A 22,624-nucleotide genomic window follows, 5' to 3' on the forward strand; every position below is an offset into this window, starting at 1 on the left:
TTAGAAGAATAAGGAGGTATCTTGAAAATTGAAAGACCTAGACAGAGTGGATGTAGAGCAGGTATTTCCTACATTGGGGGAGTCCAAGGCCGAGGGAACACCCTCAATTTAGGGACTTCCCTTAGAACAGATATGAGGAGGAATTTCTTTAGCCAGAGCATTATGTATTATGTATTATTATTCCATACATTATGTATCTGTGGAATTCATTACCACAGATAGCTATAGATGGATCTATTTAAAGCAAAACTTGCTTGATGAGTCAAAGTTTCAGAGGAGAAGGCAGAAGAATGAGAAGTAGTAAATCAGCCATGATGGAATACCAGAGCAGATTTGATGGGCCAAAAGTCCTAATTCTGCTATGTGTTATGGTCTTATGGTTATTCAACATAACCAGCTCCTGTCTGTTCCCCAGCCCCTCAGTTCCTCACTTCCTTAATAACTATTTATCTATCTCCCCATCAAATATATGCAGGCACCTGTCCTCCCCACCTAACGTAGCAGAGTATCCAAGAGATTGTATATGTCTCTATTTGAAATGAACGTCCCCTTAATTTTTAACACTCAATTATGAAGAGACACACCCTATCAATATCCTATTGAGCCTGCTTAGCTCAATGTGAGAGAAGAGAAGAGAGGAGGTCCAGGGAAGATATGTCCCTGATTATGCTGCGTGCTTTACTGAGAAGTCCATATAGCGGAGACTGGTTTCAGTGATGTGCTGAGCTCTGCCCACAACTCTTTGCAGTTGCCAAACCGAGCAGTTCTGCATCCGAACAGAATGCATTCATTGGTGCATCAGCAACATTTGGTAAGGGTCAAGATTGAGAGAGAGAACAGTGTAGTGCCAGGGTTCTTCCTATCAGCTCAGGAACTTAATGGTATTGGAAAAGAAGCTGTTTTTGAGGTGCGTGCATTCAGGCCCCTAATGTCCTGCCTGATGGCAGCAGAGAGAAGTGGGCATGGCCCAACTGGTGGGGATCCTGGTACTACACAGCACAGGAGGAGGCCACATGGTCTGCCTTGATACCCTGAGGCCCTCTTCATCATTGCCAGTGACTTCAATCAGACCAACACATCTTATGTCCCACCAGGAGCCCAAACACCCTCAAAAAACTCTATAAGATTGGTTAGACATGACCTACCACATACAAAGCCACACTGACTATCCCTAATCAGTCCATATCTATTCAAGTACTTGTATATTCGGTCCCTTAGAATATCTTCCAATAAGTTGGTTAACTCCCAGGTATCAGGGACATCTCAGATCAAGTCCACAGAATTCTAAAAGCGGGAAGTCATGGTACCAACAATATAGGTAGACAGTTGAGTATTTTTCCCAGGGTGAAAATGTTGAAAGTGAAGAGGAGAGTGTTTTATGGAAATTTATGTGGCAAGTTTCTCATGCAGATTTGTAGGTGCTAGAAGCAGGCACAATAGCAATGTTTAGATAGACACATGAACGTACAGGAATAGGGGATATGGAATGTGTGCAGGCAAATTGAATTTGGTAGGGCTGGTGCAGAACTTGATGGGCCAAAGGTCGCATTCCATTCCTGTGCTATACAGCTGGGTATTGAACTTCTTAACCAGCAGAGCTCAGATAGTCAGGGTGCCAACCACTCCTCTCTCCCCATCATCCTCAACAATCCCTCCTTCCAGGTAGAAGAGCTCAAGGCCTGGTACCAGGCAAATATTCTTCTCCTCGTTGCCATGGCATCCTCTTCATCATGGTGGACTTCACAGCTACTGTTTGGTCATCAACAAGGTTTGTTGCTGTGTCATGATGAGGAGGTAGGTTGTGACGTCAAGAGCCAATTCTAACTTCCTAGGAGACCACTCAATAGTCTGCTAACAGTGGGGTAGAAGCTGTACTTGGTGGTAACTGATTTCAGGATTCTGTACCTTTTGTCCATGTCGACCTGCCTCTCTAACAGAGGCCGTTAGGTTCAGTCCCAGGGAAAAACTGTCAAACACAGTTCACTTAAAAGTGCGCATACTGTTTATTAGCGAGCTTGCATTCGCAGTTGGCAAAACAGAGTCCCTGCTCACCGAGCTTGGGAAAATCTGCAGCCAAGTGAGCCCAGAATACTGTGTGATATAAATTGTTATCACATATTTTGATAAGGGTAGACCGAGAAGCTTTCCCATACAAAAAAAAAGACTTCTTTGTTCAGCAAACACGAGGAAATCTGCAGATGCTGTAAATTCAAACAACACACACAAAATGCTGGTGGAACACAGCAGGCCAGGCAGCATCTATAGGGAGAAGCACTGTTGACGTTTCGGGCCGAGACCCTTCTCCTTACAGATGCTGCCTGGCCTGTTGTGTTCCACCAGCATTTTGTGTGACTTCTTTGTTCATACTGTTCTCACAGCACGACTTGTCAAGCTGCCAATAAGTCAGGTTTTAGCCCTGTTAATTCTGCATGTAATTCCTCATCCGACGGGAAGGGGCGAAGAGAAAGTGGGCAGGAGGGAGCTTTGATTCTGCTACCTGCTTTACCGAGATCTGGTGGAGAGAAAAAGGAGATAAGTCACATTTGTGAATAGAGAAGTGGCTGTTGGAGCTGGAAGAGTCCACAAGATTCCCAAACATCTGGACCCATCTCTGTCTCCATCTGGAGGATTTGTCATTGCAGCTGAACACCACGAGGTGAGCGTGTTGGTCACAAGAGACTTGCTATTGTGGCAGAACACCACCAGGTGGGAGTGTTGTCCACACAGGACCTGTCATTGCAGTAGGGCGCCACTAGGTGGAAGTGTTGTCCATATGGGAACCTGTCATTATGACAGGACACCACCAGGTGGGAGTATTATCCACAAGGGACTTTTCAGAATCTAAACCAGAATCAGATTTAATACCACCAGCATATGTAAATCATGAGATTTGTCGTTTTGCGGCAGCAGTACATTGCAACGCAGTAATAAAAGTGATAAATTACTGTAAATAAAAATACATTTTATATAATATATAAAAATACATTAAATAAGTAGTGCAAAAACAGCATCTGTGAACAGAGATAGGTCCGGGTATTTGGGAATCTCTGTTTCCAAAGGAAAAATTTTGAGAAAGTATTCATGAGCTCATCATTCATTCAGAAATCTGAGGGTGGAGGGGAGCAAGCTGTTTCTGAAACGCTGAGTGTGTCTTCAGGCTCCTGTACCTCCTCCTGGATGATAGGAATAAGAAGAGGGTATATCCTGAGTGATGGGGGTCCTTATTGATGGATGCCACCTTTTTGAGGCATTTCCTTTTGATGGTGTCCTGGATGCTGGAGTCCATGATGGATCTGGCTGAGTTTACAACTTACTGCAGCTTTCTCTGATCCTGTGATGTGACCCCACCATACCAGACAGTGATGTAAATAGAATGTTCTCCACAGTACAACTGCAGAAATTTGCAAGCAACATACACAAAATGCTGGTGGAACGCAGCAGGCCAGGCAACATCTATAAGGAGAAGCACTGTCGGCGTTTCGGGCCGATACCCTTCATCAGGACTAACTGAAAGGAAAGATAGTAAGGGATTTGAAAGTAGGGGAAAATGCAAAATGATAGGAGAAGGCAGGAGGGGGTGGGGTGAAGCTGAGAGCCAGACAGATGATTGGCAAAAGGGATACAGAGCTAGAGAAGGGAAAGGATTATGGGATGGGAGGCCTAGGGAGAAAGAAAGAGGGAGGGGAGCACCAGAGGGAGATGGAGAACAGGCAGAGTGATGGGCAAAGAGAGAGAAAAAAAACTAAATATATCAGGGATGGGGTAAGAAGGGGAGGGGCATTAACGAAAGTTAGAGAAGTCAACGTTCATGCCATCAGGTTGGAGGCTACCCAGCCAGTATATAAAGTATTGTTCCTCCAGCCTGAGTTTGGATTCATTTTGACAGTAGAGGAGGCCATGGATAGACATATTAGAATGGGAATGGGACGTGGAATTAAAATGTGTGGCCACTGGGAGATCCTGCTTTCTCTGGCGGACAGAGTGTAGGTGTTCAGCGAAACTCTCCCAGTCTGCGTCGGGTCTCACCAATATATAAAAGGCCACACCGGGAGCACTGCTGCATTCCACCAGCATTTTGTGTGTGTTGCTTGAATTTCCAGCATCTGCAGATTTCCTTGTGTGTGCCTTTCAAATTTGCAAGCGTCCTTGGTGACATACCAATTTTCCTCAAACTTCTGATGGAATATAGCCACTGTCATGCTTTTGTAATTGTACTAATATGTTGAAGCCCGGATAGATCCTCAGAGATGTTGACGGCCACAAACTTGCAACTGCTCACCTTTACTTCTTCTGATCCCTTGATGTGTGTTTTCTCGTCTTGGTCTTTCTTTGGTCTTGCTGACATTTAGTGCAAGGTTGTTGCTGCAATACCCTCAACCAGCTGATCTATCTCACTCCTGTACGCCTCCTCATTACCTTATGAAATTCTGCAATAGTTGTGTCACTGGCAAATTTATAGATAGTGCTTGATTTCTGTCTAGCTACACAATCGTGGGTGTAGAGAGACTGGAGCAGTGGGCTAAGCACGCATCCTTGAGATGCACCAGTGTTGACTGTCAGCAAGAAGATGTTATTTCTGATCTACACAGCGTTCTCCAAATGAGGAAATCCAGGATCCAGCTTTCTGAGTAGAACTGAGCATATGATTGTGTTGAATCTGAGTTTATTACATTAATTAGCAGCCTGAAGCATTACTATTGTCCAGGTGAGGCAAGGATGACTGGAGAGCCAATGAGATTGCACACCCGCTGGAGACCTAGTGTGACGATTTGAAAATTGCATCGGGTCCAGGTCCTTTCTTATGCAGTTATTGCGGCAGGACACCAGCAGGTGGGAGTGTTGTCCATAAGGGATCTGTCATTGCAGCAGGACACCACCAGGTGGAAGTGTTGCCTACGAGGGAGCTGTCATTATGGCAGCACACAACCAGGTGACAGTATTGTCCACAAGGGAACTACCACTGTGGCAGAACACAACCAGGTAGGAATGAGGACCTGTCATTATGGCAGGACAGCGCAGGGTGGGAGTGTTGTCCACAAGGGACCTATCAGAAGAGAGCAATGGGCCTTCACAGAACCTTCAGGTGTGCTAGAGTTGTTTGCCAACAAGGAGATGTTATTTCTAATTCGCAGACTATGTTTACCTGGTGTTGAAGTCCAGGATCTAGTTGCAGCGGGAGGTGCAGAGGCACATGTTCCAGAAATTTTTGATTAGAATTGAGGGTAGAATGCTGAGCTTCCTACATTGAGCAGTCAATAAACAGCAGCCTGATTACTATTGTCCAGGTAATAAAAGGCCAAGTGGAGAGCAGTAAGATTGTAGCCGCTGCTGACCTGTTGTGGCAACAGGCAAATTACATGGGGTCCAGGTCCTTGCTTGGGTAGTCATTCCGTTAAGAAACATGTGAGTGTTGTCCACGGGGGCATCTGTCATTGGGGCAGAAAACCACCAGGTGGGAGTGTTGTCCACGGGGGCATCTGTCATTGGGGCAGAAAACCACCAGGTGGGAGTGTTGCCCACATGCTGGTGTGTCTTTGCTACAATACACCATCAGGTGGGAGTATTGACTACAAGGGACCTGTCACTGTGGTAGGCTACCACGCTGCCAACTCTCTTGCCCCTCTGATCCCAGTTCTAATCCCTCCACCATTTCCTCTGACCTCCCCCTCTGAGGCAGAATGTTCCATCCTCAGCAAGGGCCTAACCTTTGACCCCTTCGCCTGGACTTCAGTGAGTTCCATGCCTGCCACAATGCCAAGCTTTTGTCCGTCACCTCCATCACTTTGGCAGGCATTCTCCACCCTACACTGATGACCCCTTCTCTTGTTTCCAACTCTCCTCCTTCCTTGGACTGATTCTCTGCCTACTCTGAATCTTTTCATCTCTAATTATGGAGGAGACATCAACGGGCTCAACTTCAGCACTCTCCTCTCTTTTTGAGCCTTACCCCCTCTGAATGCCCTGCTCTCCACTCTTTCTGCACCAATCCCAACCCCATCATCAAACCCAAAGACAAAAGGGAACCTGTTGCAGTATGGCAGACTCACCTCTACCTTGCTGAGGCCAACTGGCAACTGTTAGACATCTCCGCTTACTTGAAAAGGACCCCACCCAGGATCATCAAGACACCTCCTCTGACACCGTTGCAAGCTTCATCAAATCTCGAGAACTCGCGTCTACTGCCACGAAAATCATAGTCCCCTTATTCCTCTTTGCTTGTTTCTGATTGGCACAGTTTGCTACTAGCCAAGATCCATAAACCTGACAGTCTGGGCAGGCCCATTATCTCCTCCAGCTTCTGCCCCGCTGAACTCTTGTCCACATACCTCGACTCTATCCTATCCTCCTCGGTTTTGTCCCTGCCCACCTACATCTGTGACACTTCATATGCTCTGGATCTCAACAACGTGATTGCTTCATTTTCACCAGGGATATTTAATCCATATACATTTCTATCTCCCATTAAGAAGGCCTTAAAGCTCTCTGCTCTTTCTCAATAAAGACACAACATAACCAATTCCCCTGTACCGTCACCCTCCTCTGTCTGCCAGAGCTGCCTTCACCCTCACCAATTGCTCCTTTGGCTCCTCCTATTTCCCCAGACTCAAGGGGTAGCCATGGGCTCCCACACGGTCCCCAGCTACGCCGACCTTTTTGTTGGCTCTGTGGAACAGTCCAGGGTCCAAGCCTTCCCCAGTAATGCTCCTCAACTCTTCCTGCGTTACGTACGTCGATGACTGCACTGGTGTGCTTCATGCACCTCTGCTGAACTCATCAACTTCCACTCTGCCCTTAAATTCACTTGGTCCATTTCGGGCACCTCTCTCCTCTTTCTCAATCTCTCTGTCTCCATTTCTGGAGAAAATCTGCCTACCAATATTTTCCATAAACCTACCGATTCCCAGTATTATCCTGACTGTACATATTCCCACCCTGTCTCCTGTAAATATACTATTCCTTTTTCTCAGTTCCTTTGTCTCCACTATATCTGTTCCTAGGCTGAGGCTTTCCTTTCCAGGACATCAGAGATGTACATCTTCTTCAAAGAGTGGTGTTTCCCTTCCTCCACCTTTGATGCTGTCCTTGCCCACATCCCTGTCATCCACCCTCCCACCATCTTAACAGTTAACAGGGATAGAGTTCCTTTTGTCCTTCCCTACCACCCCATGAACCTCCGCATCCAATGCATCACTCTCCACAACTTCTGCCATGTTCAATGGGACCCAACCACCAGACACACCTTTACCTCCCACCCCCCACACACACCCCACTTTCCACAGGTATCACTCCGTCTGTGATTCCCTTGCTAGTTTGTCCTCTCCCACTAATCTCCCTCTTGGTACACATCCCTGCCGTGACAGAAATAGAAAACCTACAGCACAATACGGGCCCTTCGGCCCACAAAGTTGTGCTGAACGTCCCTACCCTAGAAATTACTAGGTTTACCCATAGCCCTCTATTTTTCTAAGCTCCATATACCTATCCAAAAGTCTCTTAAAAGACCCTATCGTATCTGCCTCCATCACCATTGCCGGCAGCCCATTCCACACACACACCACTCTCTGAGTAAAAAACTTACCCCTGACATCCCCTCTGTACCTACTCCCCAGCATGTTACACCTGTGTCCTCCTGTGACAACCATTTCAGACCCGGGAAAAAGCCTCTGACTACCCACACTACCAATGCTTCTTATCTTATACACCTCTGTCAGATCACCTCTCATCCTCCGTCGCTCCAAGGAGAAAAGGCTGAGTTCACTCAACCTATTCTCGTAAGGTATGCTCCCCAATCCAGGCAACATCCTTGTAAATCTTCTCTGCACCCTTTCTATGGCTTCCACATCCTTCCTGTAGTGAGGCGACCAGAACTGAGCACAGCCACGGTAAGACACAACACCTGGTCATTGGGAGGAGGGGTGGTCATTTTCCGCCTCAAAACGAGCGTAGAAGTTGTTGAGCGCATCTGGGAGGGAGGTATCACCCGCACAGTCAGGTGATGTTGTCCTGTAGTTGGTGATGTCCTGGATGCCCTTCCACATGCGCCGCGTGTCGTCGCTGTCCTGGAAGTGGCTGTGGATTCGCTGGGCGTGTGCACGCTTTGCCCCTCTGATGGCCCGAGACAGTTTGGCCCTCACTGTTGTTGGGGCTGCCTTGTCACCTGCTCTGAAGGCGAGGTTGCGGGACCTCAGCAGCGCACGCACCTCCACGGTCATCCATAACTCCTGGATTTAAGAAGGATTTTAGATATAAGTATACCCTTTGAACCTAGTCATTTAATTTTAGGCAACCTCCCGCAATCTGCATTAGAGATGAATAAATTATACATGTTAAGAGTCTTGATTCTGATTGTTCATAAAATGATAACTGTCAGGTGGCTTAAATCTCACCCACCCACTTTGGAACAATGGAGACGCAGACTGAAAGGACTGAACTGTGTGGAAAATATCACTGCCAGTTTACAGCTGAAAATGGCCTCTGACTTGGACAGACGGAACTCTGGCACAGTGAAAGGCCCACACAGGGTCCTGGTAAAATGTAGGACTTCAGTTGATTTACTGAGGACTGTGATTTTATTTAAAATAGATGTAAATCTACATTGAGGGGTGATGTGGATCATGTGTGTTTGCGTTTGTATGTCTGTGCTCTTTGTTTCTTTTTTCTCTTGCTCGGACTTTCTCCTACCCCTGGTATTGTTAATACAGGTATTTACCATTCTGCAGTGAACTGGAGACTGATAGCCGATGCTTATTTATAGATATGTGTTTGTTCAATAGTTAAAAAAAAAGTTAAATGGTGACATACACACGAGAAGAAACTGTTTTTTGTTCGAGTACTGAATAACCTCGCAAACCACCACAGCTTTCTTTCCATCTGAACCATTGCATTCCTGCCTGGATTTACTGCGCCCAGAGCCGGAAAAACAAGCAAGAGACAATGAAAGTGCGGCACTATTCCAATGCAGAACGTGGGAACTTCGGGGTGGCAGATCCAGTCGATGTTCACCCCGAACCCTGGGAGCTGAAGGAGAAGTTGTGGTGAGAGAGACTCAGAAAGCTACGTCAACACCTGAGGATGGTTCTGGAAGCTGCTGACATCAGGAGACGGCCAAGTGAAGAACGAGCTGCTGGACAAGGCGGGTTTGCTTCGCGACCCGTCGAGGCAGAATCCAGACAGCACTCGATCCTGGGGTTTCTGCTGGTTTCGCCTAAAAACTTACAGGAGGACAGATGCCCTATACACTGGGTTTATTGGTCTATCATGTGACATCACGAGATTGGATGCTTTTGCAGGCTTGTCCATCTACCAACTAACGTTTGTCCTAGTAATCCTGTGCGTGCGACCGTGTTCATTGTTTCTGGGTGACTGACTGAAGCTGATCTATTCGGCCACACCAGCCACAATAAACGATCTGTTCCGACCTCCGGGGTTTTCCGTAATCTTAGCACCCTGAATGAGTGCAGGCTCACTCCGGCACAATGTTACTTCTACAATCTGTCTGCTGGTTTCTGCCCTGACCCACATTTCCCCCACAGGACACCCCGTGAAGAGAACACACTTTAGCTGCCTCTGAACTATCCCTAAAATTAAAATCCAACCTTTGCCCTGCTTTCTGCCAAGCTCAAGTCATTTTCCTGAGCATCCATGTGTCAGGTCACTGGGGTCAAACAGTTCCAACTAGATTCTTTTATCCATTTATCCATCTATTTGTGGGTTCCAGTTCTAAATTATCTCGTTTTAATGTTGATTCATTCACCCTTTGGAACGCAGCAGTTGTGTCTTCTCCTTTCCTCTGGTAACATTTACATAACTCATCTATTGGGTCCCTGCTGTTTTTATCATAACAGTCAGTCTCACTTTCTGTAATCAAAACCTCTTTTATATTCATTCCTTACCAGTTGAGACATGTTTCAGTGTATTGGCTATGTGTCACCTGATGACCTTCAACACCTTATTGGCTCAGGTCCTTAGTAGTAACCACGAAGAGGAATAAACAGTCGATGTTTCGGACCGAGGCTCTTCACCAATGTCTGAACTGCTTGGATGCTGCCTGACCTGCTGAGTTCCTCCATCGCTTTGTGTTCCCAGCATCTGAAAATCTCTTGTGTTTTATAATGTAACTGAGTTGGACTTGGACATCTGTGTATATTGAGTACTGCTTGTGGGAGCTTACTGTGTTAAAGCAGCTGCTAAGTTTTCTACATCAATACATCAGCTATTTTTGACAAATGTGGCGGGAAACCAGTGCTTTCAGACACTTTGACGTAAATAAGGACTGGGGTGTTGAGTTCGTTTGAGTCAAGTGCAGGCCATTTCATTACCGAGGGAGTTCAATATAATTGTGTTGGTAGCTGTATATTTGACCCCCTCCCCACCCATTAATGTCAGCGAGGCGCTGTGTGAGTTCTGCACTCCAACAGTGACTTTCAAACCAAACACCCGATGGTTGGGGTGATTGTGTCTGGTGACCATGCGAACCTAAAACAGTGCCGCTTAAATTCCACCAACAGTTTGGTTTTGCTACCAGAGGTGAAAATACACAAGACATGGTTTGCACTAGCATACCACGTGCATATAAAACAGCTCCCTGATCCCACGCTGGGCTCTCGGATCACTTACCTGTTATGCTAATTCTAACATATAAATCACAGCTTAAACTGGTCGAGCCGGCTCCAAAGGAGGAGAAATCCTGGCCCGAGGGAGCAATCTGGGCATTGCAGGACTGTTTTGAAAATGTGAAATGAAGAATGTTCAGGGAGGCTGTTACCTATGGCAACCATGTTAACATCGATGAACATTGGACTCTGTGGCCAGCTACGCAGAGAAGCGTATCTAGGATGAGGGCAAATCAGAAACTACGGTTTACTAAAGGTCCGTTCACAGCTGAGGAATCGTGATGCTGCCTTTAGATGGGGGTGGGGGGTGGCGTGACAGCTCTCAGGGAAGCAAGTAGCGCGCTTTCCTGCTCCATCAGGAGAGCAAAATGGAAGCATTCTCAGAGAATTCTTAGAGATCGGTTGGTATGACATTGTGGACATCACTGAGTCCTGACTTAAAGAAGGTCATAATTAGGAGCTTAATATCAAAGGATATACTTTGTATCGAAAGGACAGGCAGGAAGGCATGGGCGGTGGTGTGGCTCTGTTGGTAAGAGATGGAATTACATCTTTAGAAAGAGGTCGGAGAATGTTGAACCTTTGTGGGCGGAGTGAACAAAACACAGGTAAAACTGCAGTTTCTCGTACAAATGGAGAGTGCAATTGTTCAATCGAAACCCAGTGTATTATTCCTAAGCAATGGGTACTACAATGGGATGAGGGAAGATCTAACTAGTGTAAACCGGGAACACAGTCTACATGGTGGGACAGTTGAAGAACAGTAGAAGACGTTCAAAGAGATTTTTTGTGGTGCTCAACAAAAGAATATTCAATTAAAAGCAAGGACAGTAAGGGTGGGGAGAGCCAGCCTTGGATGACTAAGGAAATAAAAGAAGGCATCAAACTAAAAGCTCGTGATTACAAAGTCGCCAAAGGTAGTGGGAAACTGGAAGATTGGGGAAACTTTAAAAAACAACAAAGAACCACTAAGTGAGCAATAAAGAAAGGGAAGCTGATTATGAAAATAAACTAGAACGAACTATAAAAATGAATAGTAAAAGATTTTATAATTTCATAAAGCGGAAAAGGGTGGCTAAAGTGAATGTAGGTCCCTTGGAGGACGAGAAGGGGGAATTGATATTGGGTAATGAGGTTTTGAATGACTATTTTGTGTCGGTCTTCACAGCAGAGGACACTTCTAACATGCCAAAGAGAGATGTTATGGATGCGATGGGAGGTGAGGACCTCAGGACAACAGTTATCACTGAAGAGGTGATGCTGAGCAAACTTGTGGGCCTGTAGATAGATACGTCCCCTGGTCCTGATGGAATGCATCCCAGGGTACTGAAAGAAATGGCAGAAGTGTAGAAAAGTGATAATTTACCAAAATTTTCTGGATACTATGCAGGTCCTAGTGGATTGGAAGATGGTGAATGTCACGCCACTGTTCAACAAAGGATGTAGGCAAAAGGCAGGTTCCCCTTCCCACGCATAAGCGGCAGCAAGCAACGATCCCCCTCTCCCCACCCCCCACCGGCAAAAAAGAGCAAACATCGGCACCACCACCAAGCACTCAAGCGTGAGCAAAGCAATAGCAAAGACACAGACTTGCGGTTAACCCAAAGACTTCGCATTTCATCCGGCATTTGACATATCACAGGTTCTCTCTCTCCTTAATAGGGCAGAGGGAGGTGTCTCCATTTTCCCAGCGAGCAGGGAGACATAACAAACAACTCAGCAGGCCAGGCAGCATCTATAGGGAGAAGCACTGTCGACGTTTCAGGCTGAGACCCTTCGTCAGGACTAACTGAAAGGAGAGATACTAAGAGATTTGAAAGTAGTGGGGTAAGGGGGAAATGTAAAATGATAGGAGAAGACCGGAGGGGGTGGGATGAAGCTAAGAGCTGGAAAGGTGATTGGCGAAAGTGATACAGAGCTGGAGAAGGGAAAGGATCATGGGACGGGAGGCCTCAGGAGAAAGAAAGGGGTGGGGAAGCACCAGAGGGAGATGGAGAACAGGCAGAGTGATGGGCAGAGAGAGAGAAAAAAAAACAAACAGCTAAATATGTCAGGGATGGGGTAAGAAGGGGAGGAGGGGCATTAATGGAAATTAGAGAAGTCCAGCATCTGCATTTCTCCTCATGTTTGCTAACAAACAACTTGCTGGTTTACAATGTTAAAGGCTGGTTTTGTTGCTTTTATCGAGCTCTGTGCCTGAAGTTTGCAAAGATCCCAGGTCTTCGGGCGCAGAACAGTAGATTTTCCAACTCACCCGACGACACACGGGTCTCCGGCTGTGACACTGACCCTCGATCCACCCATCTCCAGAGCTTCCAAACACGAGCTTGGCTCTCAGGGTGAACCCTTGGCGTGCCAAACAACGGCCAGTTCTGAAACCCCGAGAACAGGTCCCATTCCCACAAAGAACCGAAGTCAGCGTGTAACTCCAGGTCAGGGTCTTCAAAAGAATCCTGAAAGGGAAAAATAAAGATACTAAAGATGGAAATAGAGCTGTTTCCGAAGATGCAAGGAAAGGAGTCACCGTTTAACGCCATCTTAACTCCACCTCTGTCTCCAGTGATGTGTAATAATCCAGATTGTTTTCGGGAGCTTAAAGTAAAGGAACCCTTAGGAGGCAGTGATTATAATATGATTGAATTCATACTGCAATTTGAGAGGGAGAACCACATGTCACATGTATCAGTATCACAATGGAATAACAGAAATTACAGATGCACGAGAGGGGAGCTTGTTCAGGTGGGTTGGAGGGGAATACTGATGACAACAAAACAAAGGTGGCTGAAGTTTCTGGGAATTGTTCACAGGGCACAGGATAGATATGTCCCACAGAAGAAATTCTCGAATGGCAGGAGTAGGCAACCGTGGCTGACGAGGGAAGTTAAAGACTGCATGAAAGCCAAGGAAGGGGCATGTAATGTAGCAAAAGTGGGTGGGAAGTTGGATGGTTTGGAAGTTTTTAAAAACCAACAAAAGGAAACTAAAAAAAGCCATAAGAAGGGAAAAGATGAAATATGAAGGCAGCCTGGCCAATAATATAAAGCAGGGTACCAAAAACTGTTTTCAGATATATGAAGAGTAAAAGGCAGGTGAGAATTGATATTGGACCAATGGTAAATGATGTTGGTGAGATAGTAATGGGGGACAAGTAAATGGCAGATGAACTAAATGAGTATTCTGCATCAGTCTCCACTGTGGAAGACACTAGCAGCATGCCAGAGGTCCATGAGTGTCAGGGAGCAGGAGTGAGTGTCATGGCTACTGCAAAGGAAAAAGTGCCAGGCAAACTGAAAGGTCTTAAGGTGGATAAGTAATATGGACCACATGGACTACATCCCAGAGTTCTGAGAGATGTTGCGGAAGAGATGGCAGATGCATTCCAGAGGATAGGAAAATTGCAAATGTCACCCCACTCTTTAAGAATGGAGGAAGACAAAAAAAGGTAAATTATAATAAAGTTGGCCTCACCTCAATGGTTAGGTAAGTGTTGGAATCCATTGATAAGGTTGAGGATTCAGGGCACTTGGAGACTAATGATAAAAATAAGTCAAAGTCAACATAGTTTCTGTAAAGGGAAATCTTGCCTGACAAACCTGTTACGAGTTCTTTGCAGAAGTAACAAGTATAGTGGACAAAGGAGAGGCAGACGATGTCATTTACTTCGATTTTCAGAAGGCATTTGATAAGGTGCCACACATGAGGCTGCTTAACAAGGTAAAATCCCATGGCATTACAGGAAAGATACTGGCATGGATAAAGGAATGGCTTACAGGCAGGAGGCTGTGAGTGGGAATAAAGGGGGCCTTTTCTGGTTGGCTGCCAGTGACAAATGGTGTTCCTCAGGGGTCAGTATTGGGACCACTACTTTTCACATTGTCAGTGAATTAGATAATGGAGTTGATGGCTTTGTGGCAAAGTTTGCAGATGATATGAAGATAGGTGGAGGGGAAGGTAGTGTTGAGGGAACAATGTAATTGCAGAAGGACTTAGACAAATTGGAAGAATGGGCAGAAATGTGGCAGATGGAATACACTGTTGGGAAATGTACAATAATACATTTTGGTAAAAGTAACAAAAATGCAGATTATCCAAATGGAGAGAATACTCAAACATCAGAGGTGCTGAGGCATTTAAAACTATAATACTGTAGCGGTGTGCTACACGCAGCGCTAAAATTACGACACGGAGTCGGTAACTGCAGTCGAAGGAAAAACTTTATTCGAAATCCTCAGCCTCACTTTTAAGCCTCCCTCAACCTGCCCCCCCCCCCCCCCCGTGGCGCAGAGGCTCCAAAGCTCTGTGCTCGCAAACCCCCGTAGGCTATCTAATTGTGAGCCGGTTCGGATGTGCCAGGAAATGGGTCGCCACAATACCCCAGAAACTGGTGGGGACACTGTTCTCGCTGGGTCTCAACGCCTCCCTCTGTAACAGGTCCTAGACTTCTTAAGGGAAAGGCCATGTTTAGTGCGCTAGACTCCAGTCCCATTACGCTGCGCACCGGCGCTCTCCGGGGCTGTGAGCTCAGCCCGCTGCTGTTCCTACCGCGGACTGTGTTACGGGATCCAGCTCAAACAGTATCATCAAGTTTGCGGATGACACAACAGTGGTCGGCCTCAGCAGCAACGATGATGAGCCGGAGTCCAGAGAGGAAGTGGGGAGGCTGGTAGACAGACGTGGAAACAGTTTAAGTCTGACCCCGCCCCCGCGCATACATGGCCCCTTCATAGTGGGAGTTCGCATCACGGGCGACCCCACCTGGTCCCTCGATATAACCTCTCCATCTGATATGGGGGCAGTCGAGCATTGGGCCGGAAGTCCCTACAAAGGACTGTGAGAACGGCCGAGGGGATCACGGGGATCTCCCTACCACCCACCGGGGACATTTGTCAGGAGCTCTGCTTACGCAGGGCCCTTAATGTTATCAAGGATCCCACCCATCCATCCAGCATCCTCTTTGACTTTCTACCATCAGGCAGGAGACTCCGATGCACAAAGACAAGAACGGTCAGAGTGGGAAACAACTTCTTCCTTCCGGACATTAGGCTTCAGAACTCCCTGCCGCATCGCATTCGAAGTGTCACTGGAGAATTTGTACTGCATCTTACAATACTTAATTTATGCACTTTACTTTGGTTATCTATGCGTAATCAATTTGCGTAATGGATATAATCAATGCTGATACTATTGTATTTCTATGTTATATTGCCTGTCCTGTTGTACGTACTATTTATTACGAATTACTATAAATTGCACATTGCACGTGTAGACGGAGACGTAAAGATTTTCACTCCTCGTGTACATGAAGGATGTAAGTAATAAAGTCAATTCAATTCTTACTTTCCTGAATTATTGAGAGTTATACGTGTGTTATGTGTCATACTGTGTTTTACACACTGGTCCGGAGAAACATTGTCTCGTTTGACGGCAAATAATTTGGCAAGCATTTGGTCCATAATGACAGATGCGGAAGCTCTTTAACTCAATAACAGCTTTATTGTGATAGACACAAAACAGACTGGGCACCATGACCCGGAGAGTCAACCCAGCCAGTCTCACGCCGAACGGGGGAGGTGACCCACAAATACACAAACAAGTAACTGTATAACCCAAGCTAAAATGTAATAATAAACGAAATGGAACTTCCCACCATAATCCCATAAAAGCATTTTGACACAAGAACAACAAACAGTACTGGTAATTAGAAATGCAGGGGCGGGCTTTCGACCACGCCCCCACCCAGAATATCACAATATGTATATAGTTAAAGGACAATAAACTTAATTGATTTGACTTAACTTAATGGCACCTCGCTTACCCGGAAACCTTCGCGATTCAGAAATCGCCGTCGGTGACCTAGCGATCAAATGCGCAGGCGTGAAGACGGAGCCCGAAAATCGCGCAGGCGTGAAGACGGAGCCCGAAAATCGCGCATGCGCTTAGTGGACAAGAGGCTCGAGCATCAGCTGCCCCAGGTAGGAAGGGGTTTATCGGCACAAGCGTCTCTACCGCGGCCGAGGGGCCATCGCTGAGAGCTCGGATACAAGGTGGCCTGGTACACCGGTCCTTTCCCCCTCTCTCAGCCTGGCCCCAGGGAGTTTTCTAGTGATGAGCGAAGGTGCTGGCGCCACTTCGGCGTATGCCCATCACCGGGACTGAGCGACAGAGGCAGCCATGGGTGACACTTCCAGCACTTTCCCCGTAAGTCGTGTTTGGAATCACAGGCGGAGAGAATAGGAGCCGAGCTCCAGCTATCTAACTCGAAGGATTAGGAACTCGGAACAAACATACGGTTCCAATGTAATCTCAGATGAAGAGTCTATCTCCCAGTTAATGAAAATGTCAGCTGGTCTGCATGGGGGAAGATAGACAAAATTCTTCCATCAACTTTAGTTCTTGAGAAAACCACCTTTGTTTTACCTGCTCTTGTTCTAGACCCTTCTACTTGTCAGAACAAGTACCATTCTCTCTGGTTATATATTGATACAAACACTTTTGCCCGAGGTAACGAGTAATCTATAGAGTTCTCATCACAAAATTGCCACACTCCAATAAGAAAGACTAGAGCTCCGCCCCCCCCCCCGTGCTATCAATGAGTTCACCATTGTAAATCACATCGGGGAGGGGTCAGAGTTATTAGAAAGTTTCCAGGAGCAGCCGTGTGATTCTAGCTGTGGGCATGACCACAACTTGAAATAATACTACTGGAGAATCAGAATCAGGTTTAATATCACTGGCACATGTCGTGAAATGTGTTAGTTTTGCAGCAGCAGGACAATGCATATATGATAATAGAGAAAAAAGACTGCATTACTATACATATTAGTTAAATAAGTAGTGCAGAAAATGGGCAATAAAAAAAGTAGTAAGGTAGTGTTTGTGGGTTCAATGTCCATTTATATATTGGATGGCAGAGGGGAAGAAGCTGTTCCTGTATTTGTCTTCAGGTTTCTGTATCTCTTTCCTGATGGTACCATTGAGAAGAGTCAAGTCAAGTCGTCACTTATTATTGTCATTTCGACCATAACGGCTGGTACAGTGCACAGTAAAAACAAGATATTTTTCAGGACCATGGTGCTACATGAAACAGTACAAAAACTACACTGAACTACATAAAACAACACAAAAAACTACACTAGACTACAGACCTACCCAGGTCTGCATAAAGTGCACAAAACAGTGCAGGCATTATAAAAAAAAAACTAAGACAGTAGCACAGTAGAGGGCAGTAAGTTGGTGTCAATCCAGGCTCTGGGTATTGAGGAGTCTGTTGGCTTGGGGGAAGAAACCGTTACATGGTTTGGTCGTGAGAGCCCGAATGCTTCGGTGCCTTTTGCCAGATGGCAGGAGGCAGAAGAGTTTGTATGAGGGGTGCGTGAGGTCCTTCATAATGCGTTTGCTTTGCAGGTCAGCATGTGGTGTAAATGTAATGGCGGCATGTCCTGTGTGCTCTGGGTCACTGAAGGTATCCTGGATACTGGATACTATGGAAGTTAGTGCCCATGATGGAGCTGAATAATTTTATAATAGTCTGCAGTTTACTTCATCCCTGTACAGCAGCCCCCTCATATCAGACGGCGATGCAACCAATTCATGACACATCTGTAGAAATTTGCGAGTGTTTTTGGTGATATACCAGAAATCTCAAACCACTAAGGAAATATAAATTGCTGTCTTGCCTTCTTTATAGCTGTGTCAATATGTTGGGTCCAGGTTAGGTCCTCAGAGATATTGACACCAAGGAAATTGAGATTGCTTGCTCTCTCTAGTTTTGATCCCTCTATAAAGATTGGTTTGTGTTCCCTCACCTTATACTTTCTGAAGTCCACAATCAGTTCTTTGGTCTTACTGACGTTGAGTGCAAAGTAGTTGCTGCGACACCACTTAACTAGCCGGTATATCTCACCCCCATACACCCTTTCATCACCATCTGGGATTCTGCCAATGGTTGTATCGTCAGCAAATTTATAGATGGTATTTGAGCTGGGCCGAGCCACACAGTCATGTGTGTATAGAGAGTAGAGCAGTGGGCTAAACACTCATCCCTGAGGTGGGCCAGTGAGAGACAAATTTAGTCAAGTCACAGTTTAATGATGGACAGAAAAGGCCTGTTCTGATGCAGACAGGAAGATAGTTAGAGAACTGAGTGTCTGAGCCATGCCCAGTCAGAAGATGAGGAATTGTTCTTCCAGCTTGGGTTGAACCTTGCTGTAACAGTGTGATGTGAGAGCTCACCACAAAGATTAAAATGATCTCATCTGAACTGTTACCCTTCACCCACTGATACCTTGTTAATCTTTTTACAGGTGAGAAATGGCCAAGAATTTGTGTAGGGGAATTTCAAACACAACAACACGTCAGATTATTTAAGGAGTGGCCATTTATTTCCTTTGTAACACACATCTGTTGTTGATCCTTGAAATTTTCCCAGCTGAAAATGTGCTTTGTGTCTGAAATGAAGTTATCTGTTGTAACTCAGGGAAATCCACTGGAACCAGGGTGTTGAGAACACATCAGCAATTGTGCACTGGAGATCAGTTCTTTACACACACTGATTGAGCAAGGGACTCGCTACATCTGACTCGATGAATCGCCAGAGAACTGACAGCTGGCTGATATCATTCATCTTCTCGCAGTGTGGGAAGGGATTCACTCAGTCAGCTGCACCACGCTGGGGGGAAGCCATTCACCTGCTCTGTGTGTGAGTTGGGATCGATTCAGTCACCCAGCCTGGAGGTATATCAGCAAGTTCACACCATAGTGCGATGGTTTGCCTGTTCTGACTGCGGGAAGTGATTCATTTTGCCATCCAAGCTAAAGATGCATCAGAAAATTCACACAGGGGAGAGGCCGTTCAGCTGCTCCGTGTGTAGGAAGAGGTTCACTCGGTCATCTGAACTGCAGACACACCAGCGAGTTCACACCGGGGAGAGGCCATTCATCTGCTCAGACTGTGGGAAGGGATTCACTCAGTCATCTCACCTACAAACACACCAGTCAGTTCACAATGGGGAGAGGCCGTTCACCTGCTCAGACTGTGGGAAGGGATTCACTCGGTCATCTCAACTGAAAGTACATCAGCGAGTTCACACAGGGGAGAGGCCGTTCACCTGCTCAGACTGTGGGAAGGGATTCACTCAGTCATCTCACCTACAAACACACCAGTCAGTTCACAATGGGGAGAGGCCGTTCACCTGCTCAGACTGTGGGAAGGGATTCACTCGGTCATCTCAACTGAAAGTACATCAGCGAGTTCACACAGGGGAGAGGCCGTTCACCTGCTCAGACTGTGGGAAGGGATTCACTCAGTCATCCAACCTACTGAGACACCAGTCAGTTCACACTGGGAACAAGCCATTCATCTGCTCAGACTGTGGGAAGGGATTCACTCAGTCATCCCGCCTACTGGCCCACCAGTCTGTTCACACTGGGGAGAGGCCGTTCATCTGCTCAGTTTGTGGGAAGGGATTCACTCAGTCATCTCAACTGAAGGAGCATCAGCGAGTTCACACTGGGGAGAGGCCGTTCACCTGCTCAGACTGTGGGAAGGGGTTCAGTCGGTCATCCGACCTACTGGCACACCAGTCATTTCACTCTGGGGAGAGGCCATTCCCCTGTTCAGATTGTGGGAAGCGATTTCCTCGGTCATCTCAACTGAAGCTACACCAGCGAGTTCACACTGGGGAGAGGCCGTTCACCTGCTCGGTCTGTGGGAAGGGATTCACTCGGTCATCTCAACTGAAGCTACACCAGCGAGTTCACACTGGGGAGAGGCCGTTCACCTGTTCAGATTGTGGGAAGGGGTTCACTCAGTCATCTCACCTACTGACACACCAGTCCATTCACACTGGGGAGAGGCCGTTCACCTGTTCAGATTGTGGGAAGGGGTTCACTCAGTCATCTCACCTACTGACACACCAGTCCATTCACACTGGGGAGAGGCCGTTCACCTGTTCAGATTGTGGGAAGGGGTTCACTCAGTCATCTCACCTACTGACACACCAGTCCATTCACACTGGGGAGAGGCCGTTCACCTGTTCAGATTGTGGGAAGGGGTTCACTCAGTCATCTCACCTACTGGCCCACCAGTCCGTTCACACTGGGGAGAGGCCGTTCACCTGCTCAGACTGTGGGAAGGGGTTCACTCAGTCATCTCATCTGAAGCTACACCAGCGAGTTCACACTGGGGAGAGGCCGTTCACCTGCTCGGTCTGTGGGAAGGGATTCACTCGGTCATCTCAACTGAAGCTACACCAGCGAGTTCACACTGGGGAGAGGCCGTTCACCTGCTCGGTCTGTGGGAAGGGGTTCAGTCGGTCATCTCACCTACTGACACACCAGTCCATTCACACTGGGGAGAGGCCGTTCACCTGTTCAGATTGTGGGAAGGGGTTCACTCAGTCATCTCACCTACTGGCCCACCAGTCCGTTCACACTGGGGAGAGGCCGTTCACCTGCTCAGACTGTGGGAAGGGGTTCACTCAGTCATCTCATCTGAAGCTACACCAGCGAGTTCACACTGGGGAGAGGCCGTTCACCTGCTCGGTCTGTGGGAAGGGATTCACTCGGTCATCTCAACTGAAGCTACACCAGCGAGTTCACACTGGGGAGAGGCCGTTCACCTGCTCGGTCTGTGGGAAGGGGTTCAGTCGGTCATCTCACCTACTGACACACCAGTCCGTTCACACTGGGGAGAGGCCGTTCACCTGCTCAGATTGTGGGAAGGGGTTCAGTCGGTTATCCCACCTTGTGACGCACTACCGAGTTCACACTGGATAAAAAGTTGAAATAAGCTGCATGTTGGACTTTTAACCATCTGGTTGCTGAATCCAGAGGCAAGTTCATGAGTGACTGTTGGTGTCGAACTCTGTAATTATTGCTGCTGCTCATCACACCCAGTTCTGGGCACGGGAGGGAGGGATGGTTTCTTCCACTGATGTTTATCTTTAATGGGACTGGAGTTCAATGTTCTGAATCTGAGACTAATAAATCAGTTCTATTTTAAACTCTGTCTCAGGTACCTAGTGAATCTACAACACACCCAGTGTAGAGTAGGAAGTCAACTTAGTCCAACTGGTCCCTGTCCTTTTAAATCCATCCCTGCCGTTCACCTCTCGCTCTCCAAACAGTCACCACTCTGTGGCTAAAGAGGTTTCCCTTGAATTTCCTGCATGACTCTCTGCAGATTGAAGATGATGAACTGACTGTAGGTATTTATGGCATGCTCTTTTGTCCCTCAAATCTATAGGACACTGGTAGTTAACCTCCTTATTCCCTGCTTGTTTCAAGGTTATGAGCTATTTTTACTGTCTCAGCTGGGTTGTTAGAAGACACTACTGTCTGAAAGTGGAATAGAGAACCAGTTGTTGGACATTTAATGGATGAGGGTCAGAAACCAGAGATGGGTCAGCATGGGGTGAGTTTGGGACTCTGGACAGTGGTAAGGGTAAGAGCGTATGATGAGGAGGGTGGGGGGAACAGAGCGGGGGTGTGGCAACAAATAGCAAATGGCAACATTTGGCAGGTGATTGACGAAGAAAAATATTAGGTTGATGAGGGTGGAGCAGTGGGCTAAGCTTGTGTTCTTGAGGTGTATCAGTGAACTGTCTGTAAGGAGGAGGTGTTAATGTCTGGAGTGAGTGTTGAACCCATAGCTCTCCATCTCAAAGACAGACATTTTCCAGCTGTCTGAGAAGAGCGGGTAAGTCCCCTGATGTAGACTGATAAGTCTGTTTCCATATACACAGATCACTGCCAAATGTTGACCCAGTACTGAGCTGGCAGAGGCATATCCACAAGCACTTGCTGTCTGCCACGTGTATTCACAGCTCGGTGTCCATCGCTAAAATAGTGGGCTTTATCCTGTGGAAATGCATCATCCAACATCCCCTCCATGTCTGTATAAAGGGCAGTTGATTTAAATATCCAGGGGACTGGATTAGAATGTTATTGTGATGGCCTTAATTGAAGAGATGTGGGAGAAGATGTTGTGGATCATAAGCACAGGCTAGTTC

The 22,624-nt window shown here is 46.8% G+C and overlaps 1 protein-coding gene across 4 annotated transcripts; it reads left to right on the forward strand.

Moving 5' to 3' along the window:
* The first annotated feature begins 16,538 nt into the window (after positions 1–16,538).
* Positions 16,539–21,564, forward strand: LOC132379425 (gastrula zinc finger protein XlCGF57.1-like). 4 transcript variants are annotated; one of them, XM_059947271.1, is made up of 2 exons: positions 16,539–16,585; positions 19,090–21,564. In XM_059947271.1, the coding sequence occupies exon 2, from the start codon at positions 19,431–19,433 to the stop codon at positions 21,387–21,389; it is 1,959 nt and encodes a 652-aa protein (XP_059803254.1). In that variant the 5' UTR covers positions 16,539–16,585; positions 19,090–19,430; the 3' UTR covers positions 21,390–21,564. The 4 variants fall into 4 exon arrangements, with proteins under 4 accessions (XP_059803254.1, XP_059803251.1, XP_059803252.1 ...); XM_059947268.1 differs by having other exon boundaries at positions 16,556–16,585; positions 18,917–21,564; XM_059947269.1 differs by lacking the exon at positions 16,539–16,585 and adding an exon at positions 16,601–16,811 and having other exon boundaries at positions 18,917–21,564.
* The last annotated feature ends 1,060 nt before the right edge of the window (positions 21,565–22,624 follow it).

The sequence above is a fragment of the Hypanus sabinus genome, chromosome 22 (genome assembly GCF_030144855.1).
Source record: "Hypanus sabinus isolate sHypSab1 chromosome 22, sHypSab1.hap1, whole genome shotgun sequence".
NCBI lineage: Eukaryota > Metazoa > Chordata > Chondrichthyes > Myliobatiformes > Dasyatidae > Hypanus > Hypanus sabinus.